A 22,490-nucleotide genomic window follows, 5' to 3' on the forward strand; every position below is an offset into this window, starting at 1 on the left:
CTCACATAAATAAAAAAAAATATGTTTTTTGGAATTTGTCTGTTTTTACACTGATTTTAGGATTTTTTTAAATTCCCGAAATCTCGAGAATTCTCGAGAATTCAAAATTTCATCATTTCGGGAAATCCCGAATCTCGAGATTGAGATTGTCTCGGGAAGTACCCAACTCTAATCGTGTGTTACCAATTATTGTACATAGCCGCCAAGTACATTTACGGAATTGCCCCGAGTATTATCCGTGTTATTTTGGATCAAGAAAAATAACGGAAACCTGTTACCATGTTAGCTAGTTAGAATAGCCAAGTTGATGGGGTTTTTACATTGTCAATTATTATTGTAAATTTGTTGCTACAAAAAAAGGTTTTTTTTATTAATATTGTTTGCAATATTCTTGCCTAAGCCGGGAGATTTGAGTAGGTATATTCGGTTCCATTATTGTCACAAATTCAACCATTTTTTAAATTCCTCGCTACACCGGACACGGTTTTTGATTATTCATTAAGTAGTGTTCTTTGAAGTAATATAGGATGTATCAATTGTAGAAGCACTTTTATTAATACGTATTTAGATTTAGGGATGATACAGGAGAAAGATATTACCATCATAATCTTCATAAAGCACTGAGAATCCCTTCCAGTTATAATCCTCAACCAAGTCAGCCAAGGATTGGGCGGCTGTGTCCTGCTCGGGGTGAAAGTTTAGTGTCATCCTCGGCGTCATGAAGTCAGTTCGAGGGTGGTCTGTTGACCAATATGTCTGAATATTGGGGATCTCCAAGGCTTGGCAGGTAGATTCGACAACTCCTCGCGTTTCCATAGAACCTGGACCGAATATCGCAGCAACTCCTTCAGAAGCTAGATTGCAAGCTGAAAAATATCATGTTTTGTTCAATTAAATGATTGTTTTAATTCTTGCCAGTTTTTAAACTACACAACCTTATTTTAATTATTTGAAGCTTGTTTTGGTCCACGAGTAGCTGAAATTTTAGTAAACAGTCGATTTACAAAAATAACAAAAAATCCTATTCCTTAATAATGTCGGAATCATGTCGGAAATAACTGGCAGCGAATATCCAAGTACCGAGATGAAATTTTCATCTAGCAGTGAATCGATTCAAGCTGATGATGGAGAAAATCTCTAGAATTCTCAGTTTTGTGCATTATATTTCTACTTAAACCTTTTCTGTGTTGTTGATCCTGGTCTACATATTGGACGTCTTGTACCTCTTGGGTATAACTGGATTTTTAGATTTATCCAGCGATTATTTTTTCTATAAAAAATGCATCCTGGTAATGTCCAATAAATCATAAAATATTACCCTATTGTTAGAATTATCGGTAATATTATATACTATAAGTTTTCTCACCTATTTTTCCGGCCTTAAAACTATCCTTGCTGGAAACTGTGTGAATACTGGGTTCAAGTTGAATTTTCTGTGCGCTGTACATGTTGAACCTTTGGATGGCATACGTGAACGCTACTTCTGCTGGATAGTCATCTTCGTGGAAAATTGCTCCTGGAAAATAAAGAAATAAATTATTTGTAGTCAATATTGCATTAAGTACCATTATTCAGAGTAATTAATACATGAATAATTATTGTAAGCGATGGTATCTAAAATCTCTAAAAAAAATAACCGAAAACACAGAAATCCATTTAATTACAAACGTCTTGAACTAATAATTCTTTATCTTTAATAAATCACCGATTATTTCTAAAGGTTTTCGGTTTTATAAAAAATATTTATTTACTATCTTTAAACTGTATATATTTTTGGTGGTAGATCGTAACTTCACGTTATCACGTCGGGGTCACCACTTTGAAGGTATGATGAGGTTTGTGGTAGATAACGAGTAGGCAGTGGATTGGTTGTTGAGATGTGGGTTTATTGGTTGACACAAGAATACACTGAATGCAATAATAAGGATGATGATGTGAGATTAATGGGATCGATATGATCAAGATATTTATTATTATAAGACTATCAAGACTTGATCTAAGTGGAATAACAGATGTACTATATCGAATGAAGAACTCGTGACAATAGCAGCACGTCTCGTGATGGACTCGATTAGTTGAGTATAGATGCATAGATTTTTATTCTTATTTTTATATTAATGCAGTACATAATAATATATCGAGGGCATCCGTTGTTCGTTCTCCCAAGGTGCAGAACAAGCCTGCCATTAGTAATGCCAATTGGGAGGGCAATAACCATGTTTAATGAAATCGTTTCGGATATTGATATATTCCACTTACGTGAGAGTGAATTTAGGTGGACGTTGTTTTATAGGTTTTTAAGATAGGGTCTATCAAAGTTCACTCTGTGTGCTTCCATCTACTTTTATTTTTGTTACTTTATTTTATTTCTTTTCTTATTTTATTTCTTATTTTATTACTTATTGCATTATTAACTCACATTTCTCTGTATTTTTATTTTTTTAAATTATTAACACGTATTTTATGTCATGTCAAGAATATTATGAATACTTAAGTGGAAAGTAAAAAAATATTATAAATTGAAATTTAATCGAGTATTATTATGTTATAGTGAGTTTTGTTCGAATCATCAATTTATTTTCCAAGGTTTACAAAGCTCATTTGAAATAAATACATCACAGTAGTGCATGTTTTGTAGTTATAATGAGTATAATATTTATTAAAACATGGATAATTATTTCAATTAAACAATGTTTCAAACAAATCCACAAACCTTAATTGGTTGCATTATATAATTATTTAAATTATATGATTCTGGTAAGCCAACATCTAACTAAATAACACAAAACACGTTGGCATCAACTATTCATAATTTAATTATTGGTGAAAAAACTTTATATATTAGTTACTAAAAAAATACGTAGTAATCCAAATAGTTTGATAACGAAAAAAATTAAATTTTAATTTAAAAAACTATAGTCTTGGTTTTTATTATACGAGCATTGTATATCAATACTTATAAATACATAAAACGAAACGAATACAATTATTATTATTATTATTATTATTACTACCTACTGCATCCTGATACGTTCCAGCATCGGAGCATAGTGAAAGCAAAATGTCTCTCCACTTCCCTTGCTTCATCGCTATGTCTTAAGTCTCTTGCCATATGACACCTTCACCGTGTAGTTTATAGCACCGCTGTGAGGTAAGGGAGGGTCGGTTATTGCGACAGAATCCTTGAAGGTGTGCCACAAAGGTACGAAGTCACGTGAAGCGTCTTTGCATGATTTTGTCAATCACTGAGAGTTGACGTGTCAACTCACAAGCTCGAAGGTTTGCAACGCGGTCGTACCAGTTTACCAAAGAGAAAACAAAAGTCGAGGCCCTTGGATTCTTGTAATAGCCCAAATAGCACAGCTTTACCTCAATACATAAATATGATAAACCACCCGCAATAGTCGCCGATACCCGCCTTGTGTATAGAATAGACCCACATAATAATAATATGTTCGTCGTCTGGAATCGTTCAAGATAAACTTTATGACTCATAATATTAGAATAAAACACGTGGTAAATATAACACCTACTAAATATTTCACAATTTTTGGTACAGCTAGCACACACACATTGAACAAACGCCATCAAGTCTTCACGTAAAGCAACTCTCAAAGTTGCTTACTGAAGAAAAATCATTTAAATGCCTCAAAGGCTTAAACTTAAAGGCTTTAAAAAATATGATACAGGTGAGCAACTTGAGCTATACATAGATTTGTATTTATATAGTTTTTGGCAAATAGTTTTTAATAGTATTTATAATAATTCTATTATCTCAAGAAAATTGACACAGGGTGAAAAACAATTAGCCCATTCAATACATACAGGAGTCAATAATTTGAATATCTACAAAGTGATTCCCAAAACATGCTATATTTTATACGGAACGTAAAATACTATATTTTCAGCTATTTTAAATAGAGAGGAAACGTAGTCAATGACAGAAATAATGATTAAAAATACTTTAAGCTTGCTATGTATTAGTTAAAAAGACAAAGTTACTTATATATCGATGTGATGTCAAGGGTGAAAGGGTTAAAACATTAAGAAAGTCGACATCGAGTATATGCAGGATCCCGATGCATGTCAACTTCTAAGGGTGAGACACTGTCAGAAAAAGAAACGTAGTGGGTTAAGACTGGTTTGAGTTTGAGTACTCCTTATTTATTTATAGCAGCCTCTACCAATGAAAATATGCCCAAAATGAAATCGGAAATAGTCACTGAGGTCCGATAATGGAAATGGCACAGAAAGAAAGAGAATTATTCCTACTCACTTCTACTCATTCAATCCTTAGTAAATGGAGCTAAAACTATCCTCATAAAATACTTAGATACGACGTATATTAAAAAAATGATTGTTTATTATATGGGAAAACTTTTTTTCATTATGACATATGATTATAATATGTATCTACATACATAGTTGGGCAGTAAACTCAGATATGATATTATTACACCTACCTATAAAATTCATGAAATATACCGACATATATTCACGAAATATTAAATTAAAATATTTCCATAGTTCCAGTTCAGTCGGGCAATAGTTTTGCTTCAGGTTATATATGTCTCCGGCCTCAGTTAAACTTCTAGAGCACTGCGCGGGTCCACATCCACAAAATATAATAATATTATTTTTTATGCGACAGTAAAATTTTAGCGCTTTTGGCTCGGCAGGCTTTCTTTGTTCTTGTCTCTTTTATGCCTCTCTGTACTTGAAGGCGAGCGTCTTGTCCGAACGGCATGATGTCCGGATCGGACACAACGCACGTGCGATTGCCACAATCAGATTACTGGGTTTTTTGCCTAACGGTTTAGTTTGTGATAATTTATTAAAACCTTTTCGATTAAAATCAAATACCGCAAGGTCAATCTAGCATTATGATGGTACTGTTTCACGGTTGTCATTTCACGACACTTTAATATGGACTACTGAGCTTCAAAAATAGATACTTGTAGTGGCTACCAGGTGTGCGGACTTAAACCAGAAGTGGCACTCGACCATCACGTTCTATGTATGTCATAAGTGTATTATACATTAGCCGTGCCATTTCTTCAATGCAACCGAAATCCAGCGTCCTGAAATTCCGCTAAATATTATCCACATCGTGTGTACGATACAGCTGGAGCATAGGATGCTGGCATGATAGACCTTGTGATTTCATTAATAATAATTATCGAGAAATCGCCATTATTACGAAATTACCTATTTTACATTTTTTAGGTCTTCCGGACAAATTTAACTAATTCCTGAATATACATTATTTTAAAAACACTTAACTAACCAATAGAAAAAATCTTTTTGAAAAAAGTAGGAATCGAATCTGCATCTCTCGGGTATCGCGCCTATGCACATAGTATAAACTATGCTAAAGGAGTCATACTTAATTACGATAAATTTTATTTATTGGCCTTTTAATACTCACTGAAGCGCTTCCCAAAGAAGTGTTTTCAAAATTATGTATGTTCAATAATTAGAATGTTACATTTTTAAATCTTGTGAATTATTCGTTGAATAAAAAAAATAGTTAATTAACTAATCCCATTCAGAATCAAAGTCGAAAGCTTTTTTTACGATTTATCAAGAAATCGTTTTTCAAAATTTCGGAAAATGAAGCTCTCGAGATTGGCATTTTCTGATTATTTCTCGACAATTTTTGAAAAACGATTTCTCGATCACAACCTCTAGGCATCAGTTGGGAAGATTCAAAAAGACTGGGAAGTGACAAGGGTTCATGGAGAGGCTACATGGTATCCATACGCTCTAGTTTATTAATTATTTAAAATAAATCAGTGTGTTTTGAAGAAAATCAATGAGTATGCTATTGAATTGTTATTGTTTTGAAGAAATAATTCATGTGGTAGTATTGAAAAGAATATTTTTTTTATTTGAGGTACCCACGTGACATATTGTTAATTGGAAAATGTCCGATCCGAAAGTTATTGTGAGAATTTTCTGCAAAAAATACGCCATTTTTGTGGTTTAAAAATATGGTGTCATATTTCACGAGAAGTATTAACTGAACTAAAAAATATTACGATGTTTAAGGGTAAAAAATAGTTTCAGCTGAATAATAATAATGTTGCAGAAAATATTGTTAGAAAAACTCTGGAATAAAATTCAGTATGTCTTGAATATAATAATTCTTTCATAAATTAACGTAGGTACTAGTAGTAAAATCAGTAATAATATGAAAAGGCTAAAACTGTATTTTTTATAATGGTTATTTTAACGATAATACCTGTTAATTAGTAGTGAATATAAATTATATTAGTTCTACCTAACAGTATTGAATAAAAGTCAGGTGCAGTCTTTTTACATTTAGATTCTCATTCTCACTATAATTAATATTGATAAAAATAAAATCAATGTACATGATTAATTTTATTATCATAATCATCAGTAGGTAGTTACAAATCCCAGGGCAGGTTTAAGCTTGTTCCAAAATCTTTCTCTATCCTGGGCCAGTACCCTTCAGGTGTCTATGTTGGTCGCTTTAGCACCCTTATTGACATCGTCCAACAACTAAAGTTAAAGCCTCCGACCATCCAGTTTACTGTCTAGTATGCTCATCGGTTGTTAGGTACGGTCTATTCTTGCTATATGGTCCGCCTACCAAGTATAGCATATGTGATATGCATGATACGAGTATGTTCTTCTTGTAAGAGTAATAATAACGATTACAAAAAATATTACTTGGGTTCTGTTAATGTATTTTGTGAGGATAGGTATAGGTAAATCATTCACGAGTGATATATGGATACTTACGTTGATTCACCAGCACACGATGTTTATAAACTACTGATTGAGTGGTTAAATATATGATAATATTGACCATGTCGATGGACGAGATATTGAAGTGAGAGAATGATCGATTAGCATATAGGTAGTCCAGTTCCTCATAGTCCAGTACATAAAGTTCTCGTCTCTTATCCAGGGCTTGATTCCCGATGAGGTCACAATATATTTAAATGATTATCTCAAAGCCTGGGTGTTTTTAATTGCTTAAATTATATTACTAACTATACTGTTACTTCTCTACACTAATGTCATTACGTATAAATACGTCCATGTCCGATCCTAAGAAGATCATAGTCCTTCTCAGGGTGAAGGTTGTATTAACAGATTTTTATTGTTATGAGAAACGAATATGTATTAAATACTTGCTCATCATACTAGGCTTGCACACTGAGTCTAAACACACATTGAAAAACAACATGAAAGTGTTCCAGACCGGGACTCCAGGGAGCCTGCGTTTATCCGTGTCCTAAAATTTGTACGTATGCAGTTCGCCGTATCACACTTCACCGTGAAATGTATCGGAAATATATGGTCGTATATTACTGAGATAAAATTCATGTCCAAATAAAACACTGTTCTTGTTTGTTTACAGGAAGCCACGGCAAACAAATTTTGAAAATAGCCGATATACTGGATTATTAAATTTGTTAGGTTAGGTTTTCATTCTTGAATTATTCATGAATTTTGCCAAAATCAGAGTCGACGGTACAGTATATATGGTCATCTCTTTCCGATAAAAAGGCTCACGACAAACTGTGCTACGGTGAAATGTAATACGTACAATTTACATATAACCGTGTTTATCGACATTATAAGCCTGTCACGTAATCGCTCGGCTATTGTGGACCTTCATCTAGATTTTTGATATCTAAAAAAAAATTTCACAAAATAATACACTTGTAATAATATGGGGTGAAGAATTAAAAATATTAAAATTAAATCATTATACTTCTTCATTGTGTCTACTTGTCTACACGTTCTTTCTGTAGTTGACGCGAACGACGTCGTGGGCGTTCGTTAGTGTATAATATAATATATTATGTGGAATGATTGCGTCGGTAGAAATTACTCTAAGTAAGTTTTTAGTAATATAATTGTACTGAATACATGTAATATTGTACAAGCCATTATATATTATATGTACGTAAATAGCATTAAAGATGTCTGAAACGCCATTAGGAAAAGCCCGCAATAACAATTAATTGAAAGAATTAAAAAGTTTGTGATTGTTTCGTTTCGGTAGAGAGCAGAGCGATGGACCAAACTCCAGGGAAATAAGCGGCATAAAAATATATTTAGAAATATATTGGCCGAGCAGAAGTATGCAACCAACGAAAATGTAAATTACTATCAAACAGGAAGAGTAAATAAATACTTTGTTTCTAAAATAATTAAATAGACGACTAAAATACGGAAATAAGATGTTACACATACGGAAACGGTATTTGGGTTCTCTATTATCCTTCTTATCTTCCATATAATGTGAAGTTATAAACTCTTTTATACAGAATCTTTCATTATTATTATCCTAAGAGATTTTGGAAAATTCACTAACGTCTCATTTAAGCGACATTTTATTGTTATATTTACATCTTCACTTCGAAATGTGCGCTACCGATTCATCTACCGTTTGAATTGACCACATTTCACAAATTTTCAATGATTTCACAGGTACTTGACGTTTATATCCGATATTTTCTTACATACCGTATACGATACGCCATATTTCATTTAACGTACAGCAGAATGACGTCTTCGTCGCTTAAGACCTTCTAATCCTTTATTTGACAAACAAATTCGATTATTTTTATTCAAATATCGTAATGTAGGCATTGGCGCACTTTTTTCCGGTGAAAAAACCATAATCTTGCTACAATTCACTGCGTAAATAAAAATCTGACAGGTGTGTCCGCCACTGTCCGTCATATCATAGATAACGTGATATTCCAAATTTGATTTTTTTAAATACTTCTTTGTGGCTGTTCACCCACTATTTTTGTTATTGAATAATTACCTAGGCTACTAATTTCCATACTAAAAAAGTTGCCATTGCAAACAATGAAAGAAATTAATACGAATTGTTATAGTTATCAAATTGTGTGATATTGTATAATATCTACCTATTTTTTTCGTCCCTATCATCATCAATCTTGACCTATACACTGCTGGATGAAGGCCTCCTCAGCCTTATTCTACTCCTTACTTACACATGAATTATTATATTTATCAAAATCAGTGATATAATATTATTATCTACCTATCTATATATAATGCCATTATTATCACGAGCCTCAATAAATCCACTGCTGGCTGAAGGCCTCTCTACGTTGATTGTATTCTTGACAGTATTGAATTTCTAATGTTATTTATCTACATATTCATATCGTCATCATAATCATCATCATCATCATCAACTAGGATCAATCCACTACTGGATGAAGGGTTCCGCAACCTGATTCTACTACTATCGGTTTAACGAATTTGTGATATTATACCTATTTCTATCATTCTTATATCATCGACCTGAACCAATCCACTGCTGGATAATGGCCTCCCTAGCCCGGTTCTACTCCTTTCTGTCATATGAATTGCTGTATTTATCAAAATCGGTGATATTATATTTATCTACATATTGTCATCATCATCATCAACAACCAGGATCAATCCTTTGCTTAATAAAGACCTCCATAGACTGATTCTACTCTTTTTTGTCATATGAATTTCTGTATTTATCAAAATCTACACATCGACCTGAACCAAGACACTGCTTAATAAAGACCTCCCTAGCCTGATTTTACTCCGTTATGTCATATGAATCCCTGTATTTATAAAAATCGGTGATATTATAAATTTTATCTGCATATTCATATCATCATCATCATCATCATCATCAACCAGGATTAATCCACTGCTTAATAAAGACCTCCCTAGCCTGATTCTACTCCTTTCTGTCATATGAATGTCTGTATTTATCAAAATTGGTGATATTATATTTATCTACATATTCATATTGTCATTATCATCATCATCATCATCGACCTGAACCAATCCACTGCTTATTAAAGACCTCCCTAGCCTGATTCTACTCCTTTCTGTCATATGAATTGCTATATTTATCAAAATCGGTGATATTATATTTATTTACATATTCATATCGTCATCATCATCATCGACCTGAACCAATCCACTGCTTAAAGACCTCCTTAGCCTGATTCTACTCCTTTCTGTGATATGAATTTCTGTATTTATCAAAATCGGTGATATTACATTTTATCTACATATTCATATCGTCATCATCATCAACCAGGATCAATCCACTGCTGGATGAAGGGTTCCGCAACCTGATTCTACTACTATAGTATACCCATTTCTATCGTCCTTATCATCATTGACCTGAACCCATCTACTGCTGGATAATGGCCTCCCAAGCCTGATTCTACTCCTTTCTGTCATTTGAATTGCTGTATTTATCAAAATCGGTGATATTATATTATATCTATTTATATTTCCATTATCATTCTGAGCCTGAATCAATCCACCGGTGGATGAAGGCCTCTCTAAGTTGTTTGAATTTCTGTCGGTCATATGAATTGCTATATTTATCAAAATTGCTGATATTATATTTACCCATTCGTAATATCATCATCATCATCATCAACCAAGATTAATCCACTGCTGGATGAAGGTTATCCCAACCTAATTCTACTCTTCTTGGTCATATAAACTGCAATATTTTTTTTAAATTTGTGATTTTATATACCTACCTATTTATATCGTCATTATCGTCATCAACCTGTATCAATCCACTGCTGGATGAAGGCCTCTTTAAGCTGATTCCACATCTTTAGGTCTTATAAATTCCTATTTTTATCAGATATAATATGTATTGCTTCATTATTTATCAACATATTTTGTCTCGATATGAATGTCCCGCACCGGGAAACTATATTGTTTAAGATTAATTTTTAAATCAAAATATGATTTTTAAAATATTATTCTATGGCTCCGAGCATTTATTCTTTATAGACAATGAAACAAAATAATGTTTAAATTTATTTTTTATGCTGCTAACCTTTTTCTATTATGTAAATGGGACCCGAAAGAGATTAATATTCGCGTTATATTGGATCGCTATTTATGATAATCACGATTGAGATGTATAATTATTTATCATATTTAAATGCACATACCTACACATATATTGTATTAAAATTAAAATGACAGTGGTAGCAATCGGCGATTGCCAGCTATTCTGCTAGGCCTAGCAGCCTGAAATGGTGTCAGACGATATTGAGATGGCCAGACTCCAGAATAGACTACGCAAATGACTCCAAATTTGTATTGGCAGTGACGACATGCAGATCGTAAAACTGACAAATCAGCTAAATTTTCAACTGTCTGACGTAAATGAAAATCCATCCCGAAGGGAAAACTATGGCGCCGTCTATACACGCTTTACAATTATTATATTAAAATCCAACACCAAGTCGCTATGACGAAAAGCTGTCTGCAAGATCTAGCGAGACAGACTGGCGAGAGCCAGCTGGCTCAGCTAGTCTCCTATATATTATTATCCTAAGAGATTTTGGAAAATACGTCAACTTTTTTATTTAAATACCGTTTTGTTGATTATTAAAGGAATTCACTTCAATTTTTAGAGTCCCGAATCTACTTCCATTTGAATCGGGCACAAATTTGATATAACTCGATATAATCACAGATAATATCGTTTTTAAATCGCGTTTTACATCCGTCACCATACATTTTTGCATTTTGCTAGCCATCTACGGCAGATTGATTATATTGTCACTTAATACTTTTTATATAATCGATATTTCACAAATCAGAATTAATATTCCTTCAAACTATTCAAATCTGTAAGTAGCACATTGGCGTGCTACAAGAAATAAATACATCTTTCCTCACTAATTACTACGAAAATATAATCTAAAACCATGTCACTGCTTTTTATCTGTCAAACTAATAGACTTAGATTGTCATTTGTTTTCTTTCGCAAAACAAGTTCATTTGACGTGTCAGAATTCAAATTTAGAATTTTCAGAATTAATCGAAAAAATGTGACATTTCTATTAGCATGTTAAATAATCAATTTCAATTAAGACATTTTTATTGTACGATGAGTTTTCTATTAATTAATAAAAAATTTGTTTTTTTTTTAAATACTTCTTTGTGGCTGTTTACGCACTATTTTTTTATTGAATAATTACTTAGGCTACTAATTTCCATAGATATAGTCATATTAAGTTGCCATTGCAAACAATGAAATAAATTAATACGAATTGTTATAATTAACAAAATGTGTGATATTGTATAATATCTACCTATTTTTACCATCTTTATCATCATTAATCTGGACCTATCCACTGCTGGATGAAGGCCTCCTCAGCTTTATTCTACTCCTTACTTACACATGGAAATCAGTGATATTATACTATCTATATTTATAATGCCATTTTTATCGTATCACGAGCCTTAATAAATCCACTGATGGATGACGGCCTCTCTACGTTGATTGTATTCTTGATAGTCTTGAATTTCATCATCATCATCAATCCACTGCTGGATGAAGGGTTCCGTAACGTGATTCTACGACTATCGGTTTAACGAATTTGTGATATTATACCTATTTCTATCATTCTTATCATCATCGACCTGAACCTATCCACTGCTGGATAAAGGCCTCCCATAGCCTGATTATACTCCTTTCTGTCATATGAATTGCTGTATTTATCAAAATCGGTGATGTTATATTTATCTACATACTCATATCGTCATCATCATCAACCACGATCAATCCACTGCTGGATGAAGGGTTCCGCAATCTGACTCTACTACTATATAGGTTTACCGAATTTGTGATATTATACCTATTTCTATCGTCCTTATCATCATCGACCTGAACTAATCCACTGCTGGATAAAGGCCACCCATGCCTGATTCTACTCCTTTATATCATTTGAATTGCTGTATTTATCAAAATTGGTGATATTATATCTATTTAAATTGCCATTACCATCATGAGCCTGAATCAATCCACTGGTGGATGAAGGTCTTTCTAAGTTGTTTGTATTTCTGTCGATCATATGAATTGCTATATTTATCAAAATTGCTGATACTATATTTACCCATTCATAATATCGTCATTATCATCATCAACTATGATCAATCCACTGCTGGATGTAGGTTATGCCAACCTAATTATACTCTTCTTAGTCATATAAACTGCTATATTTTTTTTAAATTTGTGATTTTATATACCAACCTATTTATATCGTCATTATCGTCATCAATCCACTGCTGGATGAAGGCCTCTTTAAGCTGATTCCACATTTTTAGGTTTTATAAATTCCTATTATTATCAAAATTGGTCTATTCCTCTCAGATATAATATGTATTACTTTCTTATTTATCAACATTTGTCTCGATATAAATGTCCCGCACAGGGAAACTATATTGGTTAAGGTTAATTTTGAATTCAAAATTTGATTTTTAAATATTATTCTATGGCTGCAAGCATTTATTTTTTATAGACAATGAAACAAAACAATGTTTAAATTTGTTTTTAATGCTACTTATCTTTTTCTATTATGTAAATGGGACCCGAAAGAGATTAATATTGGGATATATTGGATCGCTTTTAATGATAATCAATATTGCTGTATATTCGAATGAATGAGATGTATAATTATTTATCATATTTAAATGCACACACCTACACATGTAATGTAATAAAATTAAAATGTCAATGGTAGCAATCGTTGATTGCCAGCTGTTCTGCTAGGCCTAGCAGCCTGTAGTGGTGTCAGGTAATATTGTGAAGGCCTGACTCCAGAATAGACTACGCATATGACTCCAAATTTGTATTGGCAGTGACGACATGCAAATCGCAAAACTAACAAGCGAAATGTCAAAATGTCTGACGTAAAACTATAAGGGAAAACTATGGCGCCGTCTATACATACTTTACAATTATATTAAAATCCAACACCATGTCATTATGACGAAAAGCTGTCTGCAAGACCTAGCGAGACAGACTGGCGAGAGCCAGCTGGCTCAGCTAGTATAATAAATAATACAATATAAAGGCTTTCAAGATATCAGTTAACCGACAAATCCTTAGGCGTAAAACTCATAGGAAATGCCACATTCACACATTTAGTATTTGTAGTAGCCGATTTCGAGGTATAAATGTAAAAAAAAATGCTGCCGATTTACTTTTAGAGATAAGGAAAGCCAAAAAATTACTATAATGGGTAGTATGGGAATGTTCTAATTTATGTGTATGTTGAACAATTCCTCGTAGACTCCTCGCAAATTTCACACCACCTTACCTCTCCACCTCCTGTAGGGTTTCTGGCTTAGGATATTATGGGCACATATAATACGTAATGATGGAATACTCCAAAGGCAAGTTCTAAAAATACAGGCATATTATTCACTACCTATGAGAAAACTAAAAACTGGATTTTTTAACAACAAATATGTACTGCTTCAATAATTATAAACCCACCAGTAGATTAAAGGCAAATATGCTCAGCTTGGATGCTCACATTTTTAGTAATCATCTTTAAGACCCTCAATGAATATGGTGGAGATAAAAAAATATAAGATATTATTTTCGATTAAAAGACGGCACACAGAGTAACAGTCGAATCGAGATGAAAAGAGGAATTAAACTATATTTCAAACTATCAATGATTATTCGTTTAAATTTTATTTTTATATAAACAATATATTGTAATTGTTATGTAGTGTTATGAATTCCTGGCATAAGCTATGGGTACACTGAAATATAGAACGACTTGTCGCTTTGGCCAATATCCAATATTTTTACATACAACATTTTATTATCAAAGTTGTTTTTGTTATACTAACCATACATAAAATAGGTATATATACACATTCATGGAAAATAAACAATGCTTAAAAAATATGCTAAGTAGGGAAGTACGTACTGTAATATTATGTACCTATACAATATGATGTATATATATGCGTATGATTATTATTACAATTCGTACAATGAATATATTATAATAACCAATCATAGAAAAACATGTTATTAATTAGTTTTCCGACTACACTCTACAAGTCTAAACTATGGTATGGATCTTGGCGGACTTGTTAGTAATTTACGATACCACTGGTTCGATGTCCTGGATTTTACCTATAAAACATGAAAAAACAAATTGTACATATTTACAGGCATAGAACTTGAAACTGCGACCAATCATTGGCTCTACAATCTGGTGTGGTTCTTGGCTGCCTTACGGAGAGGTATCGTAACATTTTTTGTACTAGAAATGGATGTCAGTTTTTTGCTCAACCTATTAAGTCCATACTATGGGTTCAAATACACATTGAAAAACACATTATTTTTGACAGACTCGGGATTCGCACCCGAGACTCTCGACTTACCAAGCGGATACGTTAACATCTGAGCTATCGTGGACGATTACCAATATTAAATAACTACAACTTCTAAAATGGCTACAAAGCGTTGCATTATACTACTGCAGCGCGGTGTAAAAATTTACAGATTCAACCCGCAGCATGAAAGTGTGAATTTCGATCGTAGTGCTAGTTATCGCTAGTCCTTCGAATACAATATTGCAAACTGTTTTGTTGTAAAATGGTAAGTGGTAAATGATAAGCTAATTAATGTGAATGAAATATGTAATCGAAAATCTTCATTTGGTGTTAACAGGTTATCACATACCATTCGAGGTTAAGCAGTAACTAGCAATACCATCGGAACTCGTCATTTAGTGTCATTACCTGAATATCGTTGGCTTTGGTAGAATACGAACAATAGTTACACATTTTTTGGTTTGCCTCCTGGCTAGTATAAATACTCAAAAGATTTATTTTAATTTTATTTGTTTATATGTTGATAAAACTGTGACACCACTGCATTACGATTTTTCGAAAAAGGTTTTGCCAATAAACGTATTCAACTTTCAGTTTTAGTAATATTTCCATTACTATAGTACCTACGTTAACCTGTATGGCGCTTCCGTTTTAAGGTCTTTTTAAAATTAACCATTAACCTTCTCCGCACGAAGATAAATTATTAGGTAACACAATAAGTAAGAAAAATAACTTGGAAGTTCCATACAAATAGGCCATTTATTTTCATTACATTAACGTTTTTCACAATGAGAAGTTTACACAAAGCCTACCCTTCATAATATGATTAACCATAACCTACTTATATCCCTAACATACTAATCTAATTCGAAAGAATCTCTATTAGAGAACATTGCAATAGTGTACTATAAACTTTATATTTGAAACAATACATATTTTTTTGGTTTCGCATGTAAATGAAATTTTTATCACAAAACTATACGAGTTGTAATATTAATTTATTTATATTAAATATATTAATTATATATTTAAAAAAAATAGTCTTTAAGTACGTATAAATAGCTTATAAAGATAAAATATGTAAATAACTGGTATCGCGATTGGTGCATCCAGAGTACCGATTATGGATTATACCTTAGCATTGTTTATTTATTATTAATATGTACGTATATTTAGTGATTTTTTTCTCTCATTAACTAACTTTATTAAATTTTTAAAAAATTACCTAGTTCCATTTTGATGAGTAATGACAAAGCTCTTACTGAATATATTAATAATGAGTATCTAAGTATCTACTACGAGTTTTTAGAAACACATAAGATATTAAAAAAATGTTTATATACTTAATCCTTTACTTAGTAGGAAATAAGGTTTTTACCTTCTTTTATTGTATTATTTTATTATATAGGCGAGAATTAAATGTATCCGCTATCAGTGAGCATTCGGAGTGAATTAACCATTGCTGAGTGTGCCTGCGCATAGTGCCTAAATATGCTGAAAGGCAAAACAAAGGTGGTAAAAAACGACTCAAATAGAATAATACAAATCAAAAATCAATTAGAATTCAAATTCAATCAAGTACCCTCGGTTGGTAGTATTTATTTCCTTTAATATGTACTTAAAATATGTAACTAAAATACAAACAAATAATCTATAATACGATAAATAATTACAATCGAATAGCAAAGCGAAAGCAATATTTAAGTTTCCTGAATTGACTGAATTTTATACTCGGATTGTGATCTTATTAATTGAATGCCGTTTACGTGATACAATTTTATTGCAATAGTTTTAACACGAAGTTTTGTCCTAAATTCTATTATAATTGATTTACGTTATATTGACATGTATTTTGGGCTAAACCTATCCTCAGAACGACACTAAAATAGCTTCGTTACGTCTTAAGTTCGAAATAAATTCAAGTATCGTAGAATTACCAAAAATTTTGTTTCAAAACCATTTTTTGATTTGGTTTCTGACAAAGCGACTAGCTTTATAGAAATCTAATGATTAAAAACTTGTCACCACTACCACGAGTGCATACACTACGCGAAGCATTAATCTTTTCGATACAATATAAGATCTTAAGTGGTACAATAAAAAGTACGATTATTTATATTGCCGGAGCCTTTGAAAACAGCTAATAAAACTGAGTAAAAAAATAGTATAGTAGAGCAACTTATTCATGCCACGCCTCTTACACTATGTATAATCGTATCTATGTTATAATTGCTTTCCATTTAAAACTGAGTTACCTTCCCTTTGTGTGGGTTCTTTGGCCGTTCTTTAATGGGGTTTCCATGTTTTGTGTTTAACTTTTAGCCCCGAGACATTACCGACTACCGGCTGTTGAGTTCAGAACATAAGGTATATTACTATCGTCATATTACACCGTAGACCCGGCTTCGTAGATCAAGTGGATGAAAATTACGTCTTTTAACATTATTTGTTCATATTGGTAATGAGGTACAAGCCTCATATTACCTATTATACACCTCACAGTAATTTAAGTAACAGTTTTTCACAGTAATGATAAATGAAATAATATCATAATATTATTATTATTATGAACATAACCTACATTTTTTTTGGTGCGTTGTGAAAAAAAAAAATATTCAGTATATAAATAAATAGAACTCTACTTGGTAGGTACTACGATATAAAGATTTCTTGAACCAAAGGTTATGATTATGATTTCTTATCGCGAGATTTTTTCTTGAGAAATACTGAGAAAAGTTGATGGCATTTCTGAAGATTTTTTTCAGAAATTTATCGAGAAATCAACAATGAAAATCTCAAGAATTTTGTTATTTAAGCAATGAGTTTGGACGGAATTTTCGGACCTTCGATGAGCACCTATGGCAAAAAAGCTCACAATTTTATTTCTAAAAAAATATAAAATTTTGTTTGCACAATACCTACCTTAAATATATTGTTAATTGACTCTTAAAACCTCGAAAAATTGACTATGTGGAATCGGGTCATTCAAACGATATGACTAATTAGCTATGAGCTATTTGGATGATAATAATTGACAGTAATAATTATAGAACGTTGTTAGTGGGATCGTAAGCTGTAGAGAAATGACGGAAACATGTGGTTCATTGCATATAAACTAATTTTAGGCTCACTGAAGTCCTGGAATATAAATTTCAGTGCACAAGTTGATGTTTGTTACAAATTAATCGACAATGCGAAATTATTTGCAGCTAATTTAATCATTAGTCATGCAAGGATTATTATCAAGACAACAGAAATGAACGATTTGTCTACAGTTAAACCTTATAGAAATATAGATTTTGATCTAAATCGTACAAATTATGGTCACAAATTCGTATTAACTTTGCAAGAATACTTAAAATTATTTAATTTTAACGGCTACTTTGACTAAGTGGACTTAATAACAATACATAATAAGAAACTGATACCTAAACAACATTAAAGTTTTTAAATATGCTTATATTCCAAAATCAATACGGATTTAACATTCTTTACAATTGGATGTCTTGAAAAATATTTGAAATTAGAGTTAATATTTTTGACCATCGGATAGCTGATCCAAAATTATGTCGTTTAATACAAAAAAGTGCAGTTCAGTTCAGTTCCGTTCTAGGGTAGATACTGATACGGGATCATTTCTCTTCTTCGCCCTAAAGGCTATTCAAGAATTATGTTATGATTAAGTTGCTTGCCTAGTATGGTTTTAATTGAATAGTTTATAATATTAATACTATCGACTAAAGGTATTTGATGGAATTTGAATTCAAATTCTAATTTCCATTTAAGTCGTTTTTTGCGACCCGGGTTTCGCCTTTCGGCATCTTCAGGCGCCATGTACACTAAACAAAGGTAAACACACAATAATTTATATTATCATTTTGTAAAGAAGTTTCACTTTTTCCATATGTAGTAACTACGAACAAATTTTTAGTCAACATTTTTCGTATATAATATAGTGTAATACGGTCGTTTTATACGTACACATTTTTAAAGCGTACTTCTTTATGAGTTCGCGTCAGGAAGACTTCAAATTAAATGTTATTTTATTGTAGGCTTCCGGGAGGCCTCTTCCGGCAAATTTATCTTATTATAAACTCAATTATGAAGAGAAACAGATTCTAGATTAACGCCGTGAAGCACTTTCGGGGGAGATTGAAACTTTTGCTCGGTTTGCTTTTAATTTGGCAGTTAACGCATTTAAATAGGGTCGCGCCTATTGCTCATTTTGCTGGTGTCTCGAATTAAGGGCGAATCAGCCTTTTTTGCGTCAACTGCATATTAATGAGAAATTAAAAATACAAATGCAAGCATGTTGTCAAGAAATTTGTCAAGTAAATCCTTTATAAAGAGGGATCGGCACGAGGAACTCAATACATCATCATAATTTATTAAATTCATCATTATTAACTTGCAACGTTGAAATTAATATTTATAATCATTTTATGCAGTTTAAGTAACTAAATACCATTTAAATAATAAATATTTTTTGAAAAGTTAGGTAAATTTAATTGATTTACTTGTAATATAATGACGGAGAATTTTTTAGAATTTCATTAAATTATTTTTCCAAATCTTCAATAATTCCCATTGAAGCGGACAAACCTGGACTATAATAAAACTAAGTAGACTAACTATTATATATTGTTTCATTTAAATTAGATAATATAGTGTATTTCCTCCAAGAATTGGTTGTTAACACTATTAAAGATATTTAAAAGTAAGATTCTTACCAATTTTGATGTGGTGCACACCGTCGGCATGCCATATCATGAAGAAGAGGCTGAAGATGACCAGACTCCTCACTTGCGTCGAGAATAAAATTCGTAACCACTTCATTTTATGTTATTTTAGATTATTTTAATTCATTTACTTATCATGATTTATTTATTCATAAATAATAATTATAACTCTATAAAATAATATTTGAAATTTAAACACAAGCGAAATTGGGAAACCAAAATAATCAAAACGAGTCTGAGTGTTTTTATTTGACAATATCATTTTGATGTGTGTGAAGTATTATTTTACTAATTGACTGTTAATTAAACGTTTACCGTAAAGCGCACGAGCTCGAATTTTATTCTGCAAGTAAAATTGACTAAGTTAATTAAGTTTTTTCATGTAAATTATGGACTGATGGGTTTAACGATTTTTCAATATAATAAATAAATAATTAAGTATTCAATTTTATCAAGGCACTTTCAAACTGTGAATATTTATATGCCTGGTCAGTGAAAATAAGTTCCATTTGACTATTATATAACATTTTGTTAAGTTTTGCCAGATTTTTAATTGAAACCTCTTTCAATTAAACTTAACTAAAAAAAATATATTATAAATTTTTGAATAAAAGCCGTTTTGTTTACTATTTATTTATATATTTCAAATTCAAACCTAAGTTTGAAAAAGGATTTACCTAGTCTTTTACTAACTATTATTTAAAATAAATTCACATAATATATTAATTATTACGAACTAGTGTTTGGTCAACACATTATAATATTAAGTATATTAATTCACGTTGATGTGAAATTTTTAACATATTTTCTTTTGAGAAAAAAATACACAGAAAAATAATGAAAAATCTCTCTTTTAGAGATTCGCATAATTTCCGAGTGATGGATCCGAAAAAGTATTTTATCCATTGCCAACCGTCCGGTGTGACAGATATTATGAATGAATCCGAATGCAATGCGGACTTTATAGTAACCTGTTTACATTCATGACTCCTGGGAATACTTACAAGTGTATTTAATTTTCTTTCGATAATATTATGTGGATGCAAAGTTGGTAGTAAGATGACTTTGGTAAAAATCAAACATTTTCAGCTCAGCCAAAAAATGTAACTTTGTTATTCCTAGAATTCATCTAACGTTAATTGATAATCAATATTGGTACCAACTTCATTTGTAACTATATAATAAGATGTATTTCAAATAAGATATCATAGTTTTTTTTTGCTTTATGTCGAGAAATAATTAATTTACCTGTCTATGTGCCTCAGATATCATTTTAAATTAAATATAACACAACATAGATTTTAATAAAGATCACGAACGATTTTATACGTTGAACATTATTAAATGGTACACAAATACATTGTACAGCTATTTTTACTAATAGTTTGTTGATTTTCATAATGATCATTTATTGAAGACATGGAAAATAATTAAATACGATATATTAATATTTCTTTGGCTAACGGTAACGGCAAAAATAATAACTATCATTTAAATTAATTATATTCATGCACATTAATAAATTCATTTGCCATTTGATGCTCTCTTAAGAATAGAAAAATGATCCTTCTTAAATTAGGCACCTACATCAGTGTGGATTGTTTTCTATATATTTTGTATTATTTAATTTATTAAAACAAATAATTAACAAGAATTTATGACAGTCAACTAACTTACTAAATCGACTATCTAATTGAAAAGCTATCGATAGTGTTACGAACTAATTTGTATTAATCTATCAACATTTTTTTTTTTAAATTACAGGTATAATTAATATAAGATGAGCCATGGCACGTCTACATCACTTATTATATTTTGAATCAAAGCAAATACGTCGTCTTAATACAAGCTACATTAGCTTACTAAACAGTTTTGGGTAAAGTGAATATTAAATTTCATACAAATATAATCGAAGCTCGTTTTATTGTAACTTAGCACTTGCTATTTATTACTTAGCGAAAACTTAAGAGGATAGTAAAGTTGATACTGAAGCAGATTTGAGGTGTTTCGTATATATTTGAGGCAGGAATACTCACGTCTATAAATTGATTATATACTGAGGCACAGTACATTCTCTAAAAGGTTATTAACTAAAATTTTACCTACTGGTATGGTTTCTAAATTTATGATAATTTCATTTATAAAATGTATTAATTAACACCTGTATAGAACATACTAACTGTATCACACTATATTTTCGTCAATATTACATAGTGCATATTATTAGAAGTTTTAATCAATTTTAAAAACATATTATTATTATATGAAACCCCTTTATATAAATAAACGTGACATAATTACACATTGGTCAAAAATAAGGTTGCATTTACGTTAAACTAAATACTGTTACTAGCATAATAAGTTTAGGTTTTTTCTAATGATTTTCCGTTAAAATATGACATTCTATAATAACGTAGTTTCATTATTACTATTATTAAATGCACCCATTTTAAAAGGTAGTATAAAGTTGTCCTGCCTTCGTTTCCGGCAGCAAGAAAGTTTTTCTTAGCTCACATGTCACTTATTTTGGTATTTATTCATGGAACTCTGAGCGGT

General features: G+C 31.4%; 1 protein-coding gene across 4 annotated transcripts in view; it reads right to left on the bottom strand.

Moving 5' to 3' along the window:
- The window catches only part of LOC147068855 (glutamate receptor ionotropic, kainate 2-like), a 59,561-nt gene that overhangs the window by 32,508 nt on the left and 4,563 nt on the right, over window positions 1–22,490 (bottom strand). For 3 of the 4 annotated variants that reach the window (XM_085951381.1, XM_085951378.1, XM_085951382.1), the window contains exons 2-4: window positions 19,926–20,104; window positions 1,367–1,516; window positions 600–866 (exon numbers count right to left, since the gene is read on the bottom strand). In XM_085951381.1, coding sequence (XP_085807507.1) covers window positions 600–866; window positions 1,367–1,516; window positions 19,926–20,031 — 523 coding nt within the window. In that variant the 5' untranslated portion in view covers window positions 20,032–20,104. The remainder of the gene's footprint in view (window positions 1–599; window positions 867–1,366; window positions 1,517–19,925; window positions 20,105–22,490) is intronic. The other variant, XM_085951379.1, reaches the window with a different exon arrangement.

This window comes from Rhyacophila brunnea, unplaced genomic scaffold, assembly GCF_057557595.1.
Source record: "Rhyacophila brunnea isolate RB1 unplaced genomic scaffold, BYU_Rbru_1.0 scaffold_24, whole genome shotgun sequence".
NCBI lineage: Eukaryota > Metazoa > Arthropoda > Insecta > Trichoptera > Rhyacophilidae > Rhyacophila > Rhyacophila brunnea.